The 27,182-nt window shown below is 44.8% G+C and overlaps 1 protein-coding gene and 1 pseudogene across 2 annotated transcripts in view; both read right to left on the bottom strand.

The window, feature by feature from the left end:
• Positions 1-10,540: 10,540 nt before the first annotated feature.
• The window catches only part of Exd2 (exonuclease 3'-5' domain containing 2), a 43,585-nt gene continuing 26,943 nt past the window's right edge, over positions 10,541-27,182 (bottom strand). For both annotated transcript variants that reach the window (XM_045155360.1, XM_045155361.1), the window contains 6 exons: positions 26,470-26,596; positions 17,034-17,365; positions 15,920-16,026; positions 14,644-14,779; positions 12,941-13,297; positions 10,541-10,983 (listed from right to left, as the gene is read on the bottom strand). In XM_045155360.1, the coding sequence (XP_045011295.1) occupies positions 10,767-10,983; positions 12,941-13,297; positions 14,644-14,779; positions 15,920-16,026; positions 17,034-17,365; positions 26,470-26,596 (1,276 nt within the window). In that variant the 3' untranslated portion in view covers positions 10,541-10,766. The remainder of the gene's footprint in view (positions 10,984-12,940; positions 13,298-14,643; positions 14,780-15,919; positions 16,027-17,033; positions 17,366-26,469; positions 26,597-27,182) is intronic.
• On the bottom strand, positions 25,617-25,981 carry LOC105944197 (annotated as a pseudogene).

Genomic DNA, 27,182 nt, shown 5'->3' with positions numbered 1-27,182 from the left:
AGCCTGTACTAGAGTGAGACCCTACCTAAAAAAAAAAAAAAAAAAAGGCCAGGCATGGTGGCGCATGCCTTTAATCCAAGCACTCAGGAGGCAGAGGAAGGGGTGTTGTCATGAGTTAGAAGCCACCCTGAGAGTAAATAGTGAATTCTAGGTCAGCCTTGGCTAGGGCATGAGACCCCACCTCAAAAGCCAAGTAACAATAGTAATTACTATATTATTAGCAATAAACTAGAAAAACAATTTTCCTCACTGTCATTTGATTTCCCTTAGTATCTTATATACACATAGATATCCAAACTAAAATACTCTAGCCAGGCATGGCGGTGCACACCTTTAATCCCAGCACTCAGGAGGCAGAGGTAGGAGGATCACTGTGAGTTCAAGGCTACCCTGAGACTACATAGTGAATTCTAGGTCAGCCTGGGCTAGCGCAAGACCCTACCTTAAAAAAACTAAAATAATAATACTAATACAGTAAAATACTCTAGACTTAGAAATGAGAAACTGGAAGCAGTTGTACAAGAAGACGCTGGTATAGGAGGGGATATGGCTCAGAGGACAAAGACCTTGCTGTGCAGGTGTGGTGAGCTGGTTTGGATGCCAGAACCCCCCCCCACACACACACACACCGACTAGATGCAGCAGCGAGCACCTGCAATCTCAGCTCATATGGCAAAATGGGAGGTAGAGAGAGGAGGATCCTAGAGGCTCTCAGGCCAACTACCCTGCCACACGCAGCGGAGCACATGAAGAGACTTTGTCTCCCACCTGAAGCTGTCCTCTGACCTCCGCACATGCGCTGTGGTATGTGCACGCCTGCACTCACACACATGAATGCTAGCATAACGCACACACGCACTTAAGCTGGAAAAGGAGCTGGCATGCCAGGGATGACTTGAGGAGAGGCACCCAAGAGGAACATGACTGGGACAGACGCTTTTACTGTACATTCTTTTGAAAAAAGCTTCGCCTGGGCTGAAGAGATGGCTTAGCGGTTAAGCGCTTGCCTGTGAAGCCTAAGGACCCCGGTTTGAGGCTCGGTTCCCCAGGTCCCACTTTAGCCAGATGCACAAGGGGGTGCCCGCATCTGGAGTTCGTTTGCAGAGGCTGGAAGCCCTGGCGCGCCCATTCTCTCTCTCCCTCTATCTGTCTTTCTCTCTGAGTCTGTCGCTCTCAAATAAATAAATTTAAAAAATTAAAAAATAAAAGCTTCGCCATTTATTATTTCTTCAACTAAAACAACTTTCTAAGGAAGAATGAAAATGCTCATTGCTCTTGCTCAGTTCCTGGTAGGGGAGGAGTCCAGGAGTGGAGCGAGAATCCTGAAAGCTACTTTCTCTCCAGCCCTGGCCTGAGACACCTTCCCTTCCACACACACACTCTCCAACTGGGTTGGCTTGCAGAGGTTTTGTGGGTGCACACTGCTGCTGTCCCCAGGCACTTTGCTGGGCTGTCAAGCTGCACAGAGACTCCACTGAGGGTGCTGCAGCAAGGGACCGCTCTCCTAGCTCCAGCCAGCAGCTGGTCTGACAAGCCAGAGTCCAGCAGAGGAAGTATATCCAGTCTTATATTCTCCAGCTCTTACTAGTCCCTCTCTAAAAGATTGCTCTTTGGGAGCTTGTTTTCTGTTGTTAATATGATGACAAAGGCATACAGGAAAAAAGAATAAAACAGGGCTAGGAGATACATCAACCAGTAAAATGCTTGCCATGCAAGAATGAGGACCTGAGTCTGGTTCATCAACACTCAAACAAAAGCCGAGTATGGCAAGATGTGTCCATAATCCCAGCACTGGAGAGGCAGAGAAAGGAGTCCTGGGGCTTGTTGGCTAACTATAGTTAAGTCATTGAGCCCTGTCTCAAAAATAAGATGGAAGATCAAAACAAACAAACAAACAAACAAACAAACAAACAAAATAAAAACTTACAGCCAGGCATAGTGGCACACGCCTTTAATCCCAGCACTCGGGAAGCAGAGGTAGGAGGATCGCTGTGAATTCAAGACCACCCTGAGACTCCGTAGTACATTCCAGGTCAGTCTGGGCTAGAGTGAGACCCTACCTCGAAAAACCAAAATAAATAAATAAATAAGATGGAAGGGCTGGGAAGACAGTTCGAATACAATTGCTCCACAAGCCTTCTGATCAGTTTGGATTCTAGCACCCACCCACATAAAGCCAGACACAGAAGTGATGCGCACACACCTAGCATCTCAAAGCATCTACAGGAATGGAAGATGGAGTGGGGAGAATCCTGAAGCTCGTGAGGCAGCTAGGCTGCCCTTCCCAGTGGCAAAACAACAAGAGAGACCTCGTTTCACACAAAATGGAAAGAGAGGACAAGCACTCGGAGGTTGTCCTCTGACTCCACGTGCATGTCATGGCACCTGAAAGCCCATGTACACACACACAAATACATTGTTTTTTAAAAACTTTAACACTTGTACAAAGCCAGGTGTGGTGGCACGTGCTTTAAATCCCACTTGGGAGGCAGAGGTAAGAGATCTTCTGTGAGTTTGAGGCCAGCCTGAGACTACATAGTGAATTCCAGGTCAGCCTGGGCTAGAGTGAGACCCTACCTCGAAAAAACAAAAAAGGTGGAAAGCAGTAAAAAGAAGATTGCGAACGTTAACCACTGGCCTCCATGTACATGCGCGCACATACCTCCACAAGCCTGTACCTTATACACATGCACATGCATGCACAGCACACATATATGTGCAATAAAAAGAGGGGGAAGAAGCTAGAGATGAATGAATAGGGCCACCAAAGATCTCTTCCTCCTGGCATCACCCTATACCACTTCCCCCTCCTTGGCAGTCAGGCTGCCACATCTTGGGCCAGGTCTTGCTTCCTAGATTTTCCTCCAGTGACAACTCTGTATCAGCTTTCCTAGTGACCGTGAACCTACACTCCTCCTTCCCTCTTCGGCTACTGACCATCACTTTTATGCCCCTCACCTTTCTCCATCCTCCTCTGAGATCTCGATTCCCCTCCTTTGCGTGACTCAATGTACTGGCACGCTGCCAAGAAACAGCTGCCTTCACTGAAGTCCGTTTCCCAGCCTAGGACTGTCACTGGCCCTCTACTGAAAGTGCTCAAGGTGGGTAATTCTACCTTGATTCACATGCTCACGCCCTACTTCTTTCCAGATTAGCACAATCAAATGCCACTAGTAAATTAAAAAATACTAACTTTCCCTGTGGTATTACTTCTTCATCAGAATGCAGGGATCACAGTTGAAACACTCTGAAAATTACTCCTAAGCCTTGTAATGTAAGCGGCCACTGCAGTGGGGTGGGAAGAGGAGAGATTGTTGCTCTGACGTCCCAAGGCTAGAAGGAACCTTTTGAATTTGACCAGGCATGCTGTCCAGGCTCAATCTGGGGTACGAGGTGAGGTGCTGGTGCACTGACTGGGAACTCAGACTGCTGGGTGACCTCTCCCCTAGCAAACTGGGGAATGTGGGGACAAGAGGACAATCAAGGACCCGTGACAGTCAGACAAACAGGAGCAGATGGAGATGTGTGCATGGTAGAACTGACAGACCACAAGAGTTAAAGAGATAGAGCATGGAGGGAAACAGCTTCAGGGAAAGATAAGGCAGACTGTGAAAACCAATAAAAGCATGACAAGTAGTAAAGGCAGAAAGGCCCAGAGAAGCCAGGTGTGGCGCACGCCTTTTAATCCCAGCACTCTGGAGGCAGAGTAGGAGGACTGCTGTGAGTTCAAGGCCACCCTGAGACTACATAGTGAATTCCAGGTCAGCGGGCTACAGTGAAAACCCTACCTCGAAAAAACAAAAAAAGAAAAGAAAGAAAGGCCAGAGAGAAACCATCCAGACAGGATGGTTAGCATCGGTGGAGTTAGGTCAGAGAGGACGCAGGCAGGAGGCTCTGGGGTGGCCAGCATTCAAGACGCTGGAGGCAAGAGCACTGGTGCAGCATAAATCTCTCGGGAAGGGTCACTCACCTTCCAAGCTGTTGAGCTTACTGGCTACAGCAAGCAGAATCTATTTAAAACACACCAGGCACTTTGCCTCATTCTGTTTCCCTGCCCAGAAGAGAGGCTGGAGCCAAACCTGAGGGAACCCGTCCAGCATCAAGACCCTGCACAGATCGCGGGCCGAGCGGGAAGACTGAGTGAGCCCTTCCTTCCATCCTGGTCTCCCCTTGCTCCCCACAAGCCACCAGGCCACTAAACTGCTAGCACATTAAACTCCACCTCAATGCCGCAGAAACATCCCTCCTTCTGTCTTCAAGCTTGCAGAAAGCACAGGCTTCTCGGTGGTGACAGCAGCTTTAGGTGAGCGCTCAGAGGAGCTGCTGACGGAGGAGAGAGTCTGCATGATCACTGAGAGCCTGGGTGAGCACACAGAGCAGAGAGAACAAGGGCATCAGTGGAAAAATGGCCTTGAGAGGGAAAACAAGAACGCCCTTCCTTGCCCTGGACTGGGTGTGTGTGTGTCTTTGGGAAACTTCAATCTGATTCCTGGTCACTTGTCGCAGAGGAAGTGAAAAAAAGAAAAAATGCTAGGAGCTAGAAGTGGCCTAGGAAAGCCATCTCTGCAACCTTTGTGCTCTCCCCCTCCTGAGGGCTTGGGGTCTTGGTCTAAATACCATTTAATGAAGCAGAAAATAGGAGACTATTGACAACTTATCTCTAAACAATATATCTTATCACAACCCCCCCAAGGCTCAGGGAACACTGGTGGAAGAGAGGCAGAAAGCCTGCACACACCACAGGGTGGAAAGCGTTACCTCAGAGTGCTGTCATCACAACTGGCGTATTTATGACCTCACGGTGGTATCTCCAGAAGGTGACCCTACAATTCTTGCACTGATCTGAGCCCATCAACATTTTGACACGGAGGCTAGAGGAGGAAAAAGGAATGGGACAAGAAAACACAAAAAGGGGGCTGGAAAGTAAAGTGCTTGCCTGCAAAGCCTAAGGACCCATGTTCTCCTCTCCAGATCCAGATGTACAAAGTGACACAAGCTTGCAAGATCACACACGTGCACAAAATGGTGCACGCGTCTGGAGTTCAACTGCAGTGGCTTAGAGGCCCTGGCATACCTATTCTCCTCTCTCTCTTTCTCTCCCCCCCACTCGTAAAAAGATAACCACAACCAAAACAAAACAAAAAAACTCAGCCAGACATGGTGGCGCACACCTTTAATCCCAGCAATCAGTAGGCAGAGGTAGGAGAATCACTGTGAGTTTAGGCCACCCTGACTATATAGTGAATTCCAAGTCAGCTTGGGCTAGAGCGAGACCCTACCTCAAAAAAATAAAATAAAAACCAGAGAAAGGACTACCCAGAAAGAGGAGTATCCTCAGTGGAATGGAGGCAGGGGAGAGGGGATAAAGAAGGATAACAAGAACATGAACTGTTCATATGTTAAAGTTCTCAATAAAAAATTAAGTTATTAAAGCCAGGTGTGGTGGCATATGCCTTTAAATCCCAACACTCGAGAGGCAGAGATAGGAGGATCACTGTGAATTCAAGACCAGCCTGGCATTACAGAGTGAATTATAGGTCAGTCTGAGGCACTGCAAGACCCTACCTTGAAAAAACATTAAGTTATTAAAGCTGGGCATGGGGCTGGAGAGATGGATTAGTGGTTAAGACACTTGCCTGCAAAGCTAAAGGACCTTGGTTCTATTCCCCAGGACCCACATAAGCCAGATGCACAAAGTGGTCCATGCATTTGGAGTTCGATGGCAGTGGCTGGAAGCCCTGACATGTCCATTCTCTCTATCTTTTTCTCTCTCTCTCTCTTGCTCTATGTCTTTCCCTCTCTCAAATAAATAAGTAAAAATAAAGTAAAATTGTTTATAAAGCTGCGCATAGTGGTGCACATCTTTAATCTTAGCACTTGGAAGGCAGAGGTAGGAAGACTGCCATGAGTTCAAGGCCAGCCTAAGACTACATAGTCCAGGTCAGCCTCCTGGTCTAGAGCAAGACCCTACTTCAAAAAAAAGCAAGTTACTAAAATGAAACATCATGAAGCTTTACTGTAACCAGGCCAGCTAGATGTAGGCAAACTGCCCGGGCTCAAACCAGCAAATCCTTATCACATCTTGACCTGAATTTATTGCTTTGGAGTAATTTGCTCTGCTAGATGGATATACCCTTCTAGTCTCCAGAAGTACATGAGGATAAGTGTTTCATATAATATAAAAACACAATCCCAGCCGGCCATGGTGGTGTGCACCTTTAATCCCAGTACTCAGGAGGCAGAGGTAGGAGGATCGCTGTGAGTTCAAGACTATGCTGAGACAACACAGTGAATTCCAGGTCAGCCTGAGCTAGAGTAAGACCCTACCTCAAAACAACAGAAAAAAAAAGGGGGAGGGGGAAGGAAGGAAGAAAAGAAAAAATATTCCTAAAGAAAAAAAAATTGAAACTGGTGAATGATTGAACCCAGGGCTTCCAGCATGTTAGGAGAAAGTATCCTACTCCTGTGCTATGTTGCCAGTGTTTTTCTAATATTAATTTGCGGGGGTGGGGGGGTGGGTTGAGACAGTTTTGCTATGTAGACTTGGCTGGCCTGGAACTCATTATGTAGACCAGGCTGGCCTTGAACTTTGGAGCAATCATTCTGCCTCAGCCTCTCAAGTGCTGAGATTATGGACATAGACTCACATGAGGCTTAACATCCAGCCCTTGATAGATACATGGCTGCAAACATTCATCAAACTGGCACAACTACACTGCTCTTCAATGAAATATGGTTAACACAAAACCCCCAGCCCCATACAAATAAGCCAACAATCAATCACCAGTTTGAAATCTGCTGGATTGGTGGCTTGGAGAAAGCTGCTGTTTTGAGAAAAGACTATACGGGCTTTTGCAAAAACTCACTCTTTGGAAACACCACTGCAGCATGTGCTTTTGGTTAAGCATTCCATGGCTGAAACGCAACGCTGTGCTGAAATGCCGAGAGGATGAGGCAAAATCTTGGCCAAGGTCAAGCTCTGATAATGGTTTGCAGCCAAACGCTCTGCACTTGTACAACACTTTTAAAAAGAAAACCTGACCCCAGCTCATCTGTTCTTTTTCTGAGCCAACTTTTGTCCTGTTCAGTATATCCAAGAACTTGGAAGAGACGCCAACTACGCTCTAGCTGAGGCGAACCCAACTTCCAGGGTCAAGCGCTGTTACCCTGAGTTAAGAGAAACTAACCAGCTGACTACAGCTTTCCATGGTTCTCTGAGATATCACACAGATGCCAGAGCTTTCGATGTCAGGAATCATCTGGCAGAGGGTACAGAAATCTGCTTTTGCTTTCTCTTGGCTCGATGGTCACTTTTGGGGGGATAACAAAAGGATTCCACTTTGGTAGAAACCTGGGCTTGGGGCTGGGCATGCTGGCTCACGTGAGGAGCACAACCTGGGCTACAGAGTAAGATCCTGTCCCAAGACAAGAGAGAAAGAAAAAAGAAACGTGGACTTGTATGTACATCTAGATGATTGTGAAGAGCTGCAGCTTGAACATATTGGTACAAATCTGGTTACACAGCAAAAAGCCAACATATTATAAGCATAAGCATGGACCAGAAAACCTTTTCCGAGCCATGCATGGTGGTGCACACCTTTAATCCCAGCACTTGGCAGGCAGAGGTAGGAAGATTGCTGTGAGTTTGAGGCCACCCTGAGACTACACAGTGAATTCCAGGTCAGCCTAGGCTAAAGTGAGACCCTACCTCAAAAAAAAAAAATAAATAAATAAATAAATTCTGGGCTGGGGAGATGACTCAGTGAAAAAAGCACTTAGCATGTAAGTCTGAATATCTGAGTTAAGATCCCCAGAAGTCACATAAGCCAGATGATCAAGTGGGCCTCTAGCCACTGAAAACAAACTCCAGATGCATGTGCCACCTTGTGCATCTGGCTTCACATGGGTACTGGGGAGTGGAACCTGGGTTCTTAGGCTTTATAGGCAAGCACCTTAACCACTAGGCCATCTCCCCAGCCTTGCAATTTTATTTTACCTTATTTTATTTACTTATTTTTTGTTTTATCATCATCATTATTACTGATTTTTCAAGGCAGGGTCTTACTCTAGTTCAGGCTGACCTGGAATTCACTGTGTAGTCTCAGGATGACCTTGAACTCATGGCAATCCTCCTACCTCTGCCTTCCAAATGCTGAGATTAAAGGTGTGCACCACCATGCTCAGCTCAGCAATTTTATTTGTAATTAAGGGCGTGCATCACTACACCCGGCTGTTGGTGCTTTTTAAACAGCTTATTTAAAAATAAAAGATGTAAAATGTCTTAATCACTGGGCCCTGCAGGAAGCTCCACTGAGTAACCTATTCCTCTTCCCACCACAACCAATATACTTTAACTGACCTCGTGGGTATTTCTCACACGTTCATATGTTTATCAGAGGGACAGGAAGACCCTACTCTTATTTCAGAGGAAAAGGTTTTCTTTCCGGGTGCAGTGGTACATGCCTTTAATCCCAGCACTCGGGAGGCAGAGGTAGGAGGATCGTTGTGAGTTCAAGGCCAGCCTGGGACTACAGTGATTCTAAGTCAAGCTGTGCTAAAGTGAGGCCTTACCTCAAAACAAGCAAACAAACAAGAAAGGTTTTATTGTAAAGGTATGGTAGTGACTAAAAAATCAGCTATACATATTTTGATCCATAGGTCATGAATTATATTCAATAACCACTTGCACAAGTTGCTGCTCAAGAATGGATATAAGAACATATCCATGAGTGCCATCTTGTGGCAAGCCTGACAGCCACCATGACCAAGAACTGGGCTGTCTTCCCATTCATCTCCAGGGCTCCCCGAAGTCAAGAGGTACAGGCCCTGTGATAATCTACTGAATACGGCATAAAATTCCCAAAGAAGCTGGTACTTTTTATTTTCTAGGATCCCTAATCTCAATCCCAGAAATGCCTTTTTGAGGACAAGTGGGAAGGAAGGAGCCGAACGCAGAAAGCACGTGGGCTTGTGAACTGCAAACCCAGCCTAACAGTCTGTGGTGCACCGTGTGTGCATCAGCCATGCACATGCATCACAGTACTGCCATGGAGCAGTATACACAGCCCCGCCCCAAGAATACTTACTGAGTTTGTAAAGTTATTACAAAAAGTTTCACATTTATAATCAATGAGCCTTGTGCTTTGAAATACATTTATTTATCAACATCAGATCAATTAATTATAGCCAACTTGGGCACAATTCCAAAATAGAGTTTTTGTTGAATTCTAGCCAAAAATTATTTTCAAGCTCTTTAAGATCTTATAAAATAAGAAAAATTTCTTAATAGTTTAGAAAAAACACGAATCACTAATAAATTGATTTTATAAAGTAGTAGCCTAACATTTTCAAAGATGTATTAGTTCACCTCAGTGTCTTTTGTTCCAGGGGAGGCGAAGTCCTCACACTGTAACCTAGCCAAATGTCTCTGGGAGTGAATTAAATGCTGGCCCGGTCAGGATTGTGATCTGATGGAATATGAACATGTAAGAAAGAAGACACTGCTTCTGAGAAAAGGTCATCTTCCTCTCAGAAATGGATTAAGCTAAAAACCTTATAATGCTGGGCAGGAGAAGTACAATAACCAGACAACAAACAACACAAGGAAAAGCTGAGCAATTATCAAAGCTCTCCTGGAAGAGGGTATGTATGCTGCTGTCTGCACCATTGGGCTGAAAGCTTTGTTTCAGAAAAAGACTCCTCCTGTCTTAGAGTATAAGTACATGGCAGCCAGCTGCTGCTTGGTCCTATGTGTGTAAAGGAAGAATATATTCAAGTACATGAAATAAACCAGAGCAATCCAGTTGGGATGGACCCAACCAATTGAGTTATGGAAGAACAAGAGAAATTAGGATCATGAAGATGAACCATGAAAATGAATCTGAACTCCTGGTTACTTCTTCAATCTCTAAAAGAATGTTTTCTTTCTCCTAAACTGATGGGACTGGCATTCTGGTCAGCCACTGAGAGAGATAAGCCAACACAGTGGACAGAGAACAAATATTACAGGGCTGGAGGGATGGCTCAGTGGTTACGGAGCTTACCTGCGAAGCCTAAGAACTCATGTTCTAATCTCCAGGTTCCACATAAGCCAAACTCAGAGTGACACAAGTACACAATTGTGCATAAGGGGTACACACGTCTGGAGTTTGTTCACAGCAGCTGAAAGCACTGGTGCACCCATTCTCTCTCTCCCCCCAAAAATAAAAAATGAAAAAGGGGGGGTATTATAAACATCTCAGAGCCTTGATAAGTCACCTCAAAGAGAAGTCTTCAGTTTCCCTCTTAGCAGGGAAAGCCAAGGCTTCTTTCAGCCACAAAAACTACAGAGGGGCTAGAGAGATGGCTTAGCAGTTAAGGTGCATGTCTGTGAAGCCTAAGGACCCAGGTTTGATTCTCCAGGTCCCAACTAAGCCAGATGTACAAGGTGGCACATGTGTCTGGAATTTGTTGGCAGTGGCTAGAGTCCCTGGTGTGCCCATTCTCTCTCCTTTCTTTCTCTCTCTCAAATAAAATATATATATATATTTTAAAAAAAAACATAGAGGAGGAGAAAAAATACTGATTTTGCTCAATTAAAATTTCAAAACCACAAGTTCCCCTTAAAACAACAAACTTGCTCCATCAGAAGCACCCTGGGATTAGCATAGATTAGCATTCTGTGTCATGGGCTTTGTTCATTAATGACGTATTAAAACAAGAGGAGGTAACTTTTTGACCTTGGCTCCAGCTTCCAACCAGTCCAGACCTGGGCACAAAGGCAGTGATCACGTCAGCTTAATGGGAAGGTCATCCCCATACTTTTGGAGCAGCTTCTGATGGTTGTGGTCCACTGACCACTGCTGGGGCAGGTGCCTGGGCTGCATGGAGTCCAGGAAGTGCTGGCGCCAGCGGCTCTCCAGCTGCATGAGGGCTCGCAGCCCGCCCTCGGTGTGACGCTGCACCACCTTCAGCCCATGAGGAACGTAGTTTTCGTTGTAAATCCTGTCAAGACAAGAAGAGGGAAGCAAGCCCAGCAACCTCGCAGATAACTTCAAATGTGTATCAGAGTGGTTAGAGGCCTAAGGGGCCTTAATGTTTTCAAACTAACCTCTTTCTGAATAAAGGACTATTTACTGCTATAAGTATTTGTGTTTTTAAGAAGTTTTTATTGGGCTGGAGAGATGGCTTAGTGGTTAAGGCACTTGCCTGCAAAGTCTAGGACCCAGGTTCAATTTCCCAGTATCCACGCCAGCCATATGCACAAGGTGGCACGTGTCTGGAATTCATTCGCAATGGCTAGAGGCCCTGGCATGCCTATCCTTCCTCCCCACCTCCCTCCTCTCTCTCTGCCTCTCTCTCTCAAATAAATAAATAAAAATTTTTTTTTAAAGTTTGTATTTATTTATTTGAGATAGAGAGGCAGAGAGAAGGAATGGGCATGCCAGGGCCTCTAGCCACTGTAAACAAACTCCAAATGCACACACCACCTTATGCATCTGGCTTTACATGGGTACTGATGAATCAAACCTGGGTCCTTTGGCTTTGCCTTCACCTCTAAGCCATCTCTCCAACCCTATTTGTGTTATTTTAATTGATAACAAAAACATTATCAGTGAGCTGAGGAGATGACACAGGAATCTGCTTGCAAAGCCTGATAGCCTGGGTTTGATTCCTCAGTACCTACATAAAGCCAGAGGACAAAGTTGGTGCACACGTCTGGAGTCCATTTGCAGTGGCAGGAGGCCCTGGTACACCCTTTCTTCCTTTCTCTCTCTCTTTCTCTGCCTTTATCTGTCTCTCTCTCACTCAAATAAAATTTTTAAAAAATTTTAGAACATATTGGCTGGGCACAGTGGCGCACATCTTTAATCCCAGCACACAGGAGGCACAGGTAAGAGGACTGTTGTAAGTTTGAGGCCGCCTGAGACTACACAGTGAATTCCAGGTCTAGAGAAAGACCCTATCTCGCAAAACAAAAACAAAAAATGTAGCCGGGCGTGGTGGCACAAGCCTTTAATCCCAGCACTTGGAAGGCACAGGTAGGAGGATCGCCATGAGTTCAAGGCCAACCTGAGATGACATAGTGAATTCCTGGTCAGCCTGGGCTGGAGTGAGACCCTACCTCAAAACAAACAAACAAAACAAAAAACCCAAAAGTGCTAACATGCTCCAAGTCTCAGGGTCCATTGTGGAAGAGGTGGCAAAATGAATGTAAGAGCCAAAGGAAGGGTAGGACTGCTTACAATGCACTCTTCCAGACACAAAATGATTTGAATATCTATGACCTCACAGTGCCTGACAATACCTACACATGACCCTTATAATAGGAGGAAAAGATGATGATATCAAAATAAGAAGAGAGAATAATTGAAAAGAAGAGATTCAGTAGAGGGTAGATTTGGGAGGGGGTGAATTATCATGGTTTATTTCCTACACTTATAGAAGCTGTCAATAAAATAAGAAAAGTGCTAAGACCCTACTCCATAGCATTTGAACTCTCAATATATCATGAAATGACTAGACTTAACGTATATGGCTACACACATCTTGCAAAAGGCAAATAATCTCCTATGCAAAGGAAATTGTGAGACTGTGCTTTCATCCTGTGGAATCTTAAATAAACAGGATGTTTACTGGGCTTGAAAGCATGAGGCATTATGTGAAAGCAGCTAATGCCTGTTCCCTAGTAAGCATTTGCACAAAGTAGTGGGGGTTCCTCTAATGGGGTTATTCTACTCCCCCGTCCCTTTTCTAATCAGAGCAGTAAGCACCTGGTCTCAGCTGGGCGTGGTGGCGCACGCCTTCAATCCAGCACTTGGGAGGCAGAGGTAGGAGGATCGCTGTGGGTTCAAGGCTACCCTGAGACTACATAGTGAATTCCGGGTCATCCTGGGCTACAGTGATATACTACCTCAAAAAAAAAAACAAAACAAAACAAGCAAAAAAATCACAAAAGTACCTGGTTTCCAGACTGGCAGCTGCTTGAAGCATCTCATTTGTGACAGTATCTGTGCCATAAAATTTTCGGAGTGCTTGCAGCAGCTCCTCTTTCCGATGGGCAGGCAAGCTCTCCATGTTAAGCAAGGCTCTGGCCCCGGAACGCACCTGCCTACGACCTGAATCTTCCAGCAGGCGTAAGCCCTCCTCTGAGCCAATGGGGGCCTGGAACTCCTCAGCCAGCTGCTGCTTCAAATGGTTGTCGTAGTAGTTGGAGATGGCGTGGCAGGAGGTGCACAGCAGCAGCACATCATGGGAGTTGTGGTCCTTCATCTCAATGGGGAAGTGCTTCCGGTACTCATGTGGAATCACATTCTTCCTGGAACGCACCCACCAAGCGCGGCGCTCATTAGCATCTGTTCCAGAGCACCCAGGCATCCAGCGGATAAGCTGCTGAAGTCCAACCTGTCCTGAGCACACTGAGACACTTTGGGCACCGTAACAAGGCTGTGCTGCCTGTTTCAATTTCGGACCTTAGGCTCCTACCCACCTGCCTGTGTTTCTCTCTAGGAAGTTAAGTATAGACTCCCTGCTGTTAGACTTCAGTAGGAGAGGCTGATAATAACCTTTGAGAAAGCTGCCTTCTCAGGAAGAAAAACTGCAGAAATACAATTATATTCTAATGATTTCTGACACTTGGGCAACTCTCTCAGAAAGAAACTGGGTGACCTGAGCAAGCCAATTTCCTTCCTCTAAGCAACCCCTTACTCAGATATTACTTCCTGGTGCACCAAGGTATATATCATCATAGTGGCACATGCCTTTAATCCCAGCACTCAGGAGGCAGAGGTAGGAGGATCGCCATGAGTTCGAGGCCACCCTGAGACTCCATAGTGCATTCCAGGTCAGCCTGGACTACACTGAGACTCTACCTCGAAAAACTAAAAAAAAAAAAAAAAAAAAAAAAAAAAAATTGAGCCATCAGGAAAAACTCATGGCAGCAACAACTATGTGTTCCACTTTGCAGAGGAAGCAGGGAGGAAAGTCACTTGGTAAGGTGAGGCATGGTGGAGCACGCCTGTGATGCAAGCACTCAGGAGGCAGAGGTAGAAGGATTGCCATGAGTCTGAGGCCATTCTAAGACTACCTAGTGAGTGAATTCCAGGTTAGCCTGCACTAGAGCAAGACCCTACCTCAGGAAAAAAAATGAAAAAAAAAAAAAGAATAAAATAAAGAAATACCCTACTTTAACACAAGCTGGGAAAGGGAAAGGCATGGATGTCAAAAGCTGGGTGTGGTCACACATGACTCCCCTGGTCCTGGGGAGGAAATGGAGAATCATTCAAGCTGACTGGTCAGCCAGTTTGACTGAAAACCAGCAGCTCTGGGTTCAATGAGAGACTATCTAAAGGAAATGATACAGAAGTGTGACAGAGGACACCTAACAGCCTCCTCGAGCCTCTGCACACAAGTACAGGATGCACATATATGCACACAGAAACACACACACACACCCCAAAAACAAAAGTCACTTTCATGAAGAAAGACTGTTTCTGAGAACAGCGTTGCATTCCAGAAAGTGAGGTTCACTCAGGAGGGATAGAGGCTGCTAGAGATGGGTAGGCAGAGTTAGCAAATTCACCAAAGGCCTCTGAGGGCTCTGCATGTAACTAAACAATTTCCACATGAGGCAGACAACCAGGACAGCCCAATACCATAACTCACCGAATGTAGGAATCTGTCTTGCCACATACCACACACATATTCTCCTTGACCATTAAATAATAGTCTCCTGGGGATTCGGGTCTTCCTGCAGGTTCAAACTGTAGCCTGACCACAAAAGGGTCTTCACTCACCAGCTCTGAGAAAAAAGAAAATATGTCAGTGGAGTGTTCAGCACTGAGACATCTCTATCGCACCTTCCAAGGCTCAAGGTCCATTGTGAAAGAGGTAGCAGAAAGAATGTAAGCCAAAGAAAGGGTAGGACTGCTTACAATGCACTCTTCCAGACACAAAATGGCCTGAATATCCATGACCTCGCAGTGCCTGGCACTATCTATACAAGACCCTCATAATAGGAGGAAAAGATAATGACATCAAAATAAAAGAGAGGAGCCGGGCATGGTGGTGCATGCCTTTAATTCCAGCACTTGGGAGGCAGAGGTAGGAGCATCACCTCAGTTCAAGGCCACCCTGAGACTATATAGTGGATTCCAGGTCAGCCTGGACCAGAATAAGACCCTACCTCAAAAAATCAAAACAATAAGTTAATTAAAAAAAAATAAAAGAGAGACTAATTGAGAGGGGATATATGGAGGGTGGATTTGTTAGAGGGAAAGTGGGGGTGGGGAGGAAATTATTATGGTTTATTGTCTATAATAATGGAAGCTGTCAATAAAAAAGCAAAGCCTAAAGCTGGACGTGGTGGCACACGCCTTTAATCCCAGCACTCAGGAGGCAGAGGTAGGAGGATCACTGAGAGTTCAAGGCCATCCTGAGACTACACAGTGGATTCCAGGTCAGCCTGAGCTAGAATGAGACCCTACCTCAAAAAACAAAAACAAAACAAACAAACAACAACAATAAAAAAAGCAAAGCCTAAGGACTCTAAGGTTTGATTCCCCAATACTCAGGTAAGCCAGATACACAAGGTGGCTCAGGTATCTAGAATTTGCCTGCAGTGACTGGAGGCCCTGGCACATCTATTCTCCCAATATATATCTGCCTCTTTCTCTCCAATAAATAAATAAATAAATAAAATTTTTAAAGTTTAAGTTAAAAATAAAATACATCAGTGTTGGGCTGTTCTTGCCCTTCTAAGAAGCACTCTCTTAACTATTCTCTGCTGTGTGCTGGCAGAGAATATTGGGATATTAACTACTTGATCACATACATCTCAAGATCTTTCTGCCTTCCTTAATCCATCCTCTTCCCTACCTCATTCCCACCAGGACCTAACCTCACCTAATTCCAGATAAACTACAGCAGATGAGGCTCATACCTCCAATGCCTTTGTCCAGGTACCACTGAGCTTTCCTCCGGTCACAAGTGCAGAGGGGCTGTCCATCAGGCGCTTGGAGAAAGCAGTTATCGTAGAGAGGTGATTTTCTGCAAGGAAGAGAGAAAGAAATCTCACTCCGGAAGCTAACTGTTGGTCAGGCTACCCAAGGCCTTCTCATGATCTCATCCTGAGTGATCCAAATGTTTCTCAACACTACAGTCAAATAGACCACATATGGAAAAAAAGAAAAAGAAAAAGAAAAAGAGAAACATGTTCAATTCTTGATCTGCATTGAGCTAGGAAGCAGAATTAAAAATAAACTCTCTGAGTTTTTCTAGATTTATTTTAAAAAATGAAATGAACTCATTAATACCTCTACTTACACACTGGGACATTAGGGAATGAGGTGGGTGGTGTTTACAGAGCTATGCTGTGAATGCAAACAGAATACCAATAAACTGCCAAATCACCAGATTAAACAGAGTAAATTAAAAGTGTAAAGTTTAAATTAAAGTAATAAGGGCCATGTGATTGATTTCTAGCATACATGCAATCTTTCCTTCAATTTAATCATCTTATTCCTCATGGTACTCTGCTCCAAAGTTCTTATTAGTCACCCTCCTCACCAGATGTCTAAGACACACAGGAAAATCTCGTTGACTGGCGTTGGCCTGGAGCTGTATATCTCTAAGAGAACATTCTTTGTGGAATGAGTATGAGGGACGTTCACATGCATGTGTGTGTGCTTGGGGGGGGGGCAGAGACTGACATTGGATATCTCCCCCCCGCCCCCCGCCACTTTCTTCTACCAAGGCAGGGTCCCTCATGTGAACCCACAGCTCGGGGATCCAGTTGTTCAGCTAGCCAGCTTGCCCTGGGGATCCCCTGTCTCTGCCTCTCTTGTGCTGGGATTAAAGCATGCACCACCATGCTGGCAGCTCTCCTCATTTCTATGCCAACTGACAAGTAGAAAAGTAAAAGAAAGGGGAAAAAAGAAGACAATCAGAGAAAGAGCAGTAGAGTCCCAATGACCCTAAAGGCAAGAAAAGGTGCCATTAACCCCTGGAGAGCCTCTGGGCCCGACTCTTCACTAGCTGGGGAACATCTGGGTTACCTGGCAGAATAGCCCACCCCCAGGGGCTTCCTTTTATTTTTCCTGGGGTCTCTCCCTTGGTTGCTGCCTGGCATCATCCCATCAGTCTTGGACTTCTTATTTCTTGACTTCTGCTGAGGTTCTATCGCTTCCCCACTGAGCTCGTCACTCAATCTGCTAATTCCTTTGCTTCGGAATGGGATGTCGACCATATTCTGACATTTCTCCAGGGTTTTTCTCCAGCTGACACAGTCACCATCTTTTTCCTCAGGGGGACTTCTAGAGAAAGGGTAGCCAAGAAGGTGGAGAAAGAGAGCCACTGAAATCTGGGCATCCCTGGCAGCGTAAGTTACCTGAAGAGAAAAGAGGAAGAAATCAGCAGGATCTGGAAGGCAGACCAGAGAGATCAACCTCAAAGTGAACCACAGAGGCTGAGAACGTAGTTGAGTGGCATGTGCTTAGTAGGTACAACTCTGGATTCAAAACCCAGCACCATTTCCCTCTTCCCTACACAAAAGTATTTTGCCAGATTAACGGCTGATGCCAATATTCCCAGCCATCAGAAGGCAGAGGTAGGATAATTGCTTTAAGTGTAAGGCTAGCCTGGGCTACAGTGTGAAACCCTACCTCAAAAAAAAAAAAAAAACCCAAAAAACAAAACTTGGGCAATGGAGAGATTTCTCAGTGGTTAAGGTGCTTGCTTACAAAAGCCTGAAGGCCCAAATTTGATTTCCCCAGGGCCCATGTAAAACTAGATGCACAAAGTGGCACATGTGTCTGGAGTTTATTTGCCCAAACCAAACAAAAAAGGTTAATCACAATGCACACAACTTTTAGAATCCTAATTTAAAACATTTTGGCTAAGATCAAATGTAATTGCATTAACAACTAACTTTTGCCCTAACTTTATTTTGAAAGTTTTCAAGAACAAAGAAGTTAAAATGATCTAGCAATTGAAATTCACAGGTTGGAGAGATGGCTTAGCAGTTAAGTACTTGCCTATAAAGCCTAAGGACCCCAGTTTGAGGTCTGATTCCCCAGGACCCACGTAAGCCAGATGCACAAGGAAGCGCATGTATCTAGGGTTCATTTTCAGTGGCGAGAAGCCCTGGTGCACCTATTCTCTCTCTCTGATTCTTTCTCTGTCTGTCTCTCTATATATAAATAAATAAAAATCAATTAAAAAAAATTCACAACCAGGGCTGAAGAGATGGCTCAGTATTTACAGGCACTTGCTTGCAATACCTGACCAGCCCAGGTCAGACTCACCAGGAACCACATAAAGCTTAATGCACAAAGGAGACCTGGGAGAGTGCGCATGCGCGCACGCACATGCGCGTGCACACACACACACACACACACACACACACACACAAACACGGTTTCTCTATCTCCCCCTTCTCTCTCAAATACATTAAAAAAAAAAAAAAACTAGCCCAGCATGGTGGCACACACCTTTAATCCCAGCACTTGGAAGGCAGAAGTAGGATTGTTATGAGTTTGAGGTCGCCCTGAGACTACATAGTGAATTCCAACTCAGACTGAGCTAGAGGGAGACCCTATGTCAGGAAACCAAAAAATTATTAAACAAATATAATAAGGCAGTTGTGGTAGTATACACCTTTAATCTCAGCACTCAGGAGGCAGAAGTAGGAGTATCATTGTAAATTCAAGGTTACCCTGAGGCCAGGCTAGAGCAAGGCCCTACCTCAAAAAACCCAAAAATATAAAAATAAAATAAACAATAAAAACAACTATTTTAAAAATGGGTAAAGGTATGCTGGGTGTGATGGTGCATGCCTTTAATCCCAGCACTTGGGAGGCAGAGGTAGGAGGATTGCCATAAGTTCAAGGCCACCCTGAAACTACATAGTGAATTCCAGGTTGGCCTGGGCTAGAGTGAGACCCTACCTCAAAAAAAACAAAGAACAAAACAAAGAAGGTTGCTGTAGTCTACTACCATCCTTGTAGGTCAGCAGACATAGCTCTGGTTGCTCCAGGCACTACCTCAGAAAATATAAAGGCAGGAAATATAATCCTTAACTTTAACCATACAGGCAGAGAGGCCGTAGCTGCACAGGGAGAGATGCACGCTCTCTTGGCACTCTGCCTGTAGGGACCCTCATCAACAACATGGAAAATGAGCCTGGCCGAGGGGTCCGAGTACATGTGGTGTGCTGCTGTGGAAGGTGAATGGCAAAGCCATTAGGCGGCTGCCCTCTAAGAGGCAGATGCAGGTGCTGGACACACGCATAGCAACAGTAAGTACGCCAAGAATCCAAAGCCTTCAGCAAAGCAGGACCCAACCACTGGCTGGGGAAGAGGCCTAGCAGTGGGGCTGTGGCACCACAAGGTGGCATGACCCTGCCCCCATGAAGAGTTAGTTGTGTGAAGCTGACCTCAGCTGCTGTCCAAAGCTGATATCCTGGACTCTACTGAAATGCCCCCTATTCTTTAAAAAAAATTCACAACTGTCAGTAAGTGCTCTCTATAATATACACATCATACTTTATTTTAGCTGTACGCACGACAAAGTTAAGTTCATCTGTGATGCATCTATTCTCCCTAAGAAGAGGGATACACTCCTGCATAGTCATATTACTCAAGAATGCTAACACGGACACAACACAGGAACATTCAGGAACACACAGTTGTGTTCTAATGTCTCCATTTGCCCTAATGTCTTTTACAGATGAGGATTCCTGATAAAGTACCCAATCAACAATCCCACACAGAGCTGAAGAGACAGGCCAGTGGTAGAGTGCCCAAGGTGCAGGATTCAATTCCTAGAGCCTCCAAACAAAAATCCCGGTAAGAATCACACGTAATGTTCGATGTTGCCTCCAGTCAACTACCTTTTATGCAACATCTTTATGGAGATATAATTCACATGCCATACAAATCACTCAAGTGTCTAGTTCAATGATTTTTAGTATCCTAACAGCTGAGCAGCTCCCACCAGAATCAATTTTAGCTCCCTCCCTCTCTCAACATTATCTGCTGCAGCCCAGTTAACTGTGATACTGAAATTTCCATGCAGCTGAAGATAATTTTGAACGTCTGACCCTCGTGCCTCTGCCTACCCCGTGTGAGGATCACAGGTGTGTGCCACCTCATCCGTTTTTATACATTAATAAGAGGGATGAAACCAGGGCCTCATGCACAATAGGCAACCTAGGCAAGCATTCTACCAACTGTGTTACATCTCCAACAGCAATTTTAGGATTTTTTTTGTTGTTGTTGTTTTTCAAGGTAGGGTCTGCTGGTCCAGATTCAATTCCCTAGCCACTCACATAAAGCTGAACAAAAAGGGGCGAAAGCCAGGCAGAGCAACACACATCTTTAGTCCTAGCACTTGGGAGGCTGAGGTAAGAAAATGCCATCAATTTGAGGCTGAACACAGGCTACACAGTGAGTTCCAGAACAGCCTGAGCTAGAGTGAGATCCTGTCTCAAAAGGAGAGAAAGAAAGGATGACGAAAAATATTTGAGACCGTATTTCCCTAAGAAATTTAGAGGATCTGAGCTGGAGAGATGGCTTAGCAGTTAAGGTGTTCATCTGTGAAGCCTAGGAACCCAGATTCAATTCCCCAGTACCCACGTAAGCCAGATGCACAATGTGGCACAAGCATCTGGAGTTCATTTACAGTGGCTAGAGGCCCTGGCACACCCATTGTCTCTGTGAGTCTGCCTCTTTCTCTCTGTCTCAAAATAAAATAAACAGCCGGGTGTGGTGGCACATGCCTTTAATCCCGGCACTCACGAGGCAAAGGTAAGAGGATCAACAAGAGTTCAATGCCAGCCTGAGTCTACATAGTGAATATCACGTCAGCCTGAGCTGGAGTGAAACCCTACCTCAATAAATAAATCATGAAAAGTATTTAAAATGGGGCTGGAGAGATGGCTTAGTTGTTAAGGCACTTGCCTGAAAACCCAAAGGACCCAGGTTTGATTCTCCAGGACCCACATAAGCTAGATGCACAAGGTGGCACATGCATCTGGAGTTAATCTGCATCAACTAAAGGCCCTGGATTCCCATTCTCTCTCTCTCTACCTTTTGCTCTCTCTCTCTCTCTCAAATAAATAAATAAAAATAAATATTAAAAAAAGAAAATTAGGCGTAGGTTGTTACTAGAAATTTTTTAGTGCCAGGGATGGGATACCTTCCAGTGAGCTGTTGGCCATGGAGGTCCCTGATGCCCCCAAAACATTACAAGCCATTGCCGAGGGTCTTGGTTTCCCACCAGGAATAGTTGGTAAGACCCTATGCTGAAGACTCCACATACTTGGGCTGCAAGGCCACTGAGAAATCCTGGCTGGAACTGAGCTAATAATGTCCTCCATGTAGACCAGCTGACAGAAAGTTGGAAGAAGCCATTCTACATGCAGTTCAATGGGAGAAAGATAAATCACCAGTGAAGATACTCAACAGTGGACAATGCAAGTCTTATATTTGGCCAGCCAGGCCAAATGAGCCAACGCATGCAATAGTGGCACGTGTGTCATGGTGGAAACCAACTGCCCTCTAATTGGACTGGAGGCTCCATGGGAGGGAACACATCCCTGATACTGAAAACTTAAAACAGGGGTAGTCATGAGCACTAGAGGTGTAACGTCTGCTGGTGTCTGGCTAAATGTATACACTATGCTTATCAAACTGCCCAGTAAGCACTTCTCTTAATGTTCATACCTATATATTAATGCTACTCTCATCTTTTGTTAGAGAAGCTTCTCTTTTCAGATGGCAGTGACCTTGGGATGACTCAGAAAGCATCATGGTGCTGGGAACAAGTGACAAAGGAGTGCTCAGCACTGAAATATCTCTATCACACCTTCCAAGGCTCAGGGTCCATTGCAGAAGAGTTGGCAGAAAGAATGTAGGTGCTGGGCTGGAGAGATGGCTTAGCGGTTAAGCGCTTGCCTGTGAAGCCTAAGGACCCCGGTTCAAGGCTCGATTTCCTCAGGACCCACGTTAGCCAGATGCACAAGGGGGCGCACACATCTGGAGTTCGTTTGCAGTGGCTGGAAGCCCTGGCATGCCCTCTCTCTCTCTCTCTCTCTCTCACTCTTTCTCTCTCTGTCGCTCTCAAATAAATAAAAATAAAAACAAAACAAAAAAATTTTTTTAAAAAGAAGGTAAGTACCAAAGGAAGGGTAGGACTCCTTACAACGTGCTCCTCCAGACACAAAATGGCCTGGATATCCATGACCTCACAGTGCCTGACACTACCTACACACGACCATCATAATAGGAGGCAGAATGAACAACAAAAGCGCTGCTCAAAGTCCTGTCACTGCAAGGATTGATTACCTTTGACTACTGCCCTAGGACACTTTTGAGTGTGATGGTGACACACCTGTAACAAGAAATCAGATTTGAATTTTTTCTATAGGAATAAATAAACAAATAAAATGTGAAAATAAATAAATACATAAAATTAGAGGAGCAATTCTGGGAGTCCAATATCTAAAAAGTAAAAGCAAAAGGAGGAAGGAAAATTTTAAAATGACCTGAGGATAATTCCCTCAACTGGAGGCTACTTCAGACAGAAAGGGTACACTGAATTCTAACACAGTGAAGAGAAAACCTCCCACAGTCATGTTTATCATCACAAATTTTTCACAAGGAGAGACAGAAGATCACCCTGAAATAAAAAGTTACAGTTGGGCATGGTAGCACATACCCTTAACTGTAGCACTCAAGAGGCAGTAGTATGTGGATTACTATGAATTCAAGGCGACCCTGAGACTACATAGTGAATTCCAGGTCAGCCTGGGCTAGAGTGAGACCCTACCTTGAAAAACCAAAAGAATAAAAAATAAAATTTAGCCAGACGTGGTGGTGCACACCTTTAATCACAGCACTTGGGAGGCAGAGGCAGAAGGATCGCTGTGAGTTCAAGGCCACCCTGAGACTACATAGTGAATTCCAGGTCAGCCTGGGCTAGAGTGAGACTCTACCTCAAAAAACAAAAACAAACAACAACAACCAAAAAAAAACAAGGGCTGCAGAGATGGCTCAGCAGTTAAGGCACATGCCTATGAAGCCTAAGGACCAAGGTTCCATTCTCCAGGTCCCACATAAGCCACATGCACATGGTGGTGCATGCATCTGGAATTCATTTGCAGTGGCTAGAGGCCCTGGCATGCCCACTCTCATTCTCTGTCCCTCTGTGTGTGTCTCTCTCTCCTTCTCTCTAATAAATAAATTAATAAAAATAAAATTTAGGGGTGGAGGGATGGCTTAGCAGTTAAGGCGTTTGCCTGCAAGGCCCAAGGACCCAGGTTCGATTCCCCAGGACCCACATTAGCCAGATACACAAGGGGGCACATGAGTCTGAAGTTCATTTGCAGTGGCTGGAGGCCCTGGCGCTCCCATTCTCTCTCTCTTTCTCTCTCTCTTTGTCTCTCTCTCTCTCCCTCTCCCTTTTTCTCTGCCAAATAAGCAAATAAATAAAAACATTTAAAAATAAATTAATAAAATTAAAATTAAATTTAAATTTAAAAAATCATATACTTAAAGCCAACACTGGACACCGGAAGACAAGGAGCATTGTCTTCAGAGTTCTGAAGGAAAATGATTTCCACCCTAAAATGCTAACACACAGCCAAAGCTTTGGTTAGGAGAAAGGGAAAGTGCTTGTGCCTTTTCAGAGATGCAGGGTGTCATAAAATACTTCCTCTATCCCCTTTTCAGTAAGTTGTTAAGGATGTATACCTATAAGATAAGAAAGGGGAAGACATAAAATTTTGGACACCAAAGAATCTATTATAGAGAGGTAAAAAAAAAAATCCCCACTGATCTGAAAAGCAAATTCTAGGAATTGATGTTGGGTACCTGGCCAGGAGAGCAATCAGTCCTCAGGAGGAGGAGCAGGATGACAGAGGGCTCCACAAGAAAATGAGATTTCATGCCCTATGCGTCTGAGATAGCCAAAAAGCCACAGTTCAAGGACCATGGTTCAAACAATCAACAGTATACCAAACACTAAGCAAACATATAAATGTTCTAGGGAAACAAATTCTTATTACTGATAAAAATGGAAGATTTAGGACTGGAGAGATGGCTTAGTGGTTAAGGTGCTTACCTGCAAGGCCTAAGTACTAAGGTTTGATTCCCTAGTACCCATGTAAGCCAGATGCACAAGGTGGCACATGCATCTGGAATTTATTTGCAGTAACTGGAGGCCCTGGCATGCCCATTCGCGCGCTCTCTCTCTCTCTCTCTCTCTCTCTCTCTCTCTTTCTTCCTCCCTCTCTCTCAAGTAAATAAACATTTTTTAAAAAGGAAAATTTAAATTGGACATACTTTTAATCCCAGCAATTGGGAGGCAGAAGTATGAGGATCACTGTGAGTTTGAGGCTACCCTGAGTCTACACAGTGAATTCCAGGTCAGCCTAGACTAGAGTGAAACCCTACCTCAAAAAAACAAACAAAGGAGCCTGGCGTGGTGGTGCACGCCTTTAATCCCAGCACCGAGGAGGCAGAGGTAAGAAGACTGCTGTGAGTTCGAGGCCACCCTGAGACTCCATAGTGAATTCCAGGTTAGCCTGGGCTAGAGTGAGACTGTACCTCGAAAACCAAAAAAAATAAAAAAAAAACTTAAGTTAAAGAAAAGATTTAGTTCTATTGAGAAGATAGGACAGAGGCATCAGAAGAGCACTAAAGTCATATCTTCCACGTTAAGAAGTCCAAACAGGGCTGGAGAGATGGCTTAGCGGTTAAGCGCTTGCCTGTGAAGCCTAAGGACCCCGGTTCGAGGCTTAGTTCCCCAGGTCCCACGTTAGCCAGATGCACAAGGGGGCACACGCATCTGGAGTTCGTTTGCAGAGACTGGAAGCCCTGGCGCGCCCATTCTCTCTCTCTCCCTCTGTCTGTCTTTCTCTCTGTCTGTCGCTCTCAAATAAATAAATAAATAAATATACTTATAAAAAAAAAAAAAAAAAGAAGTCAAAACAGACCGGGCATGGTGGCACACTACTTTAATCCTAGCACCTGGGAGGCCGAGGTAGGAGGATGGTCTTGAGTTCAAGGCCAACCTGAGACTACATAGTGAATTCCAAGTCAGCCTGGGCTAAAGTGAGACCCTACCTCAAAAAAAGCAAAGGGCTGGGGAAATGGCTTAGTGGTTAAGGCATTTGCCTGCAAAGCCTAAGGATCCCGGTTCGATTCCCCAGGTCCCGTGTTAACCAGATGCACAAGGTGGCACATGCATCTGGAGTTCATTTGCAACAGCTGGAGGCCCTGGCGTGCCCATTCTCTCTCTATATATATATATCAGATAAATAATTTTTTTTTTTAAAGCCAGGTGTGGTGGTACACACTTGGAAGGCAGAGGTAGAAGGATCACCATGAGTTTGAGGACACCCTGAGATTATACAGTGAATTCCAGGTCAGCCTGGGCTACAGTGAAACCCTACCTTGGAAAAACAAAGCAAAAAAGTCAAAACATACTATGGAATTAGGAATAGAGCAGATAAAGCAGAGAACTACTGACTGTTTCTTTTTGTTTTTTTACTTACTGTTTCTTATAATGAGGTTTTTTTTTAGCATAAAGCCACAGAACAAGCCTTAGTTTTTATTATTTTTAAAAAAGCTTCCTATTTATTTAGGTTTCTGACTCTGTGCTTGGGCCTTCAACACCTTCCACGACGATTTTCTGCTCCTCATAACAGCTCGCTCGATCCTGTCACGGACACATTTAGCACACAAGGAACCACCATAGGCCAGGCTGACTTTTTTTTTTTTTTTTTTTTTTGATTTGGACAATCTCATAAGGACTTTAGGTCTCACACATCACAAACCCCGCAAAGTCGGCCTGGGCACACGCCACATGCTGACTCTGGTGCTTTCCCAACCTTCTTGGTGTACGGGTAAACAATTCTATTACCAGGGGTTCGGGACAGCCTGGTTTTGTTAGAAGCTGTGTTGTAGGAAAGCCTACGATGGTATATCAAACGCTGGACCATTCTGAGTGCCTCTAAACACTGGCCCCAGAAGAGGCTTATAGCGAGTTTTTATAACACTTTTTAAAATTTGTGTTCATGAGAAAACACATTTTCAGTCTGGAGAGATGGCTTAGCGGTTAAGGCGCTTGCCTGCGATGCCTAAGAACCCAGGTTCGATTCTCCAGGTCCCACATAAACCAGTAATGCATGCATCTGGAGTTCATTTGCAGTGGCTAGAGGCCCTGGCATACCCATTCTCACTCTCTGTCTCTCTCTCTTTGTCCCTCTTTCTGTCTCTAATATATAAATCAGGAAAAAGTACATTTTCTGAAATTCTTGGCATATAGGAAAAACTCAAAATATAAAATATAAAAGACTTTTAATTTTTTATTGAGGTGGCATATATATATTAGCTTGAGCATAGCCAGACAGCAGGTCTATTTTAAGGCATCTCTACCCACTATTTGTATCTTATTTGCAGATCAGAACCTTTATGTGATAATAAGTACCTGGTCTTCTGTAAGATTCTCAGCCTCCCAGTTGCTGCAGCGAAGTAGAAGGGACTTGTTAAGTGGAAAGTTCAAAACAGTCTCAGCAAGTGATTTCAGGCTAAGCCCATTGCAGAGCAAATTGTTTCTACAAGAAATAAATAAAACCATGTATCAAAAATGGGCAAAGGACATGAGTAGGAAAATGTATTTTAAAAAATATGTATAGGGCTGGAGAGATGGCTTAGCGGTTAAGCGCTTGCCTGTGAAGCCTAAGGACCCCGGTTCGAGGCTTGATTCCCCAGAACCCACGTTAGCCAGGTGCACAAGGGGGCGCACGTGTCTGGAGTTCATTTGCAGTGGCTGGAAGCCCTGGCGCGCCCATTCTTTCTTTCTCTTTCTCTCTCTCTCTCTCTCTCTCTCTCTCCCTGTCTCTCAAATAAATAAAAATGAACCAAAAAATATTTTAAAAAAATATGTATAAATGGCCCATAAACAGGATAGCAAATAATTACACTGCAAAGAAAATGATAATTTTTTAAAGTTATTTTTTTGAAAGGGGGTTTGAGGTAGGGTCTGGCTCTAGCCTAGGCTGACCTGGAATTCATTATATAGTCTCAGGATGGCCTCAAACTCACAGCAATCCTCCTACCTCTGCCTCCTAAGTGCTGGGATTAAAGATGTGCACTATCATGCCTGGCCAAAATTTCATTTGTTGATAATTTCACAAATGT

This window comes from Jaculus jaculus, chromosome 7, assembly GCF_020740685.1.
Source record: "Jaculus jaculus isolate mJacJac1 chromosome 7, mJacJac1.mat.Y.cur, whole genome shotgun sequence".
In the NCBI taxonomy this organism is placed as follows: domain Eukaryota; kingdom Metazoa; phylum Chordata; class Mammalia; order Rodentia; family Dipodidae; genus Jaculus; species Jaculus jaculus.
The sequence above is the reverse complement of the archived record's forward strand: the minus strand, read 5'-3'. Positions and strand labels throughout refer to the sequence as shown.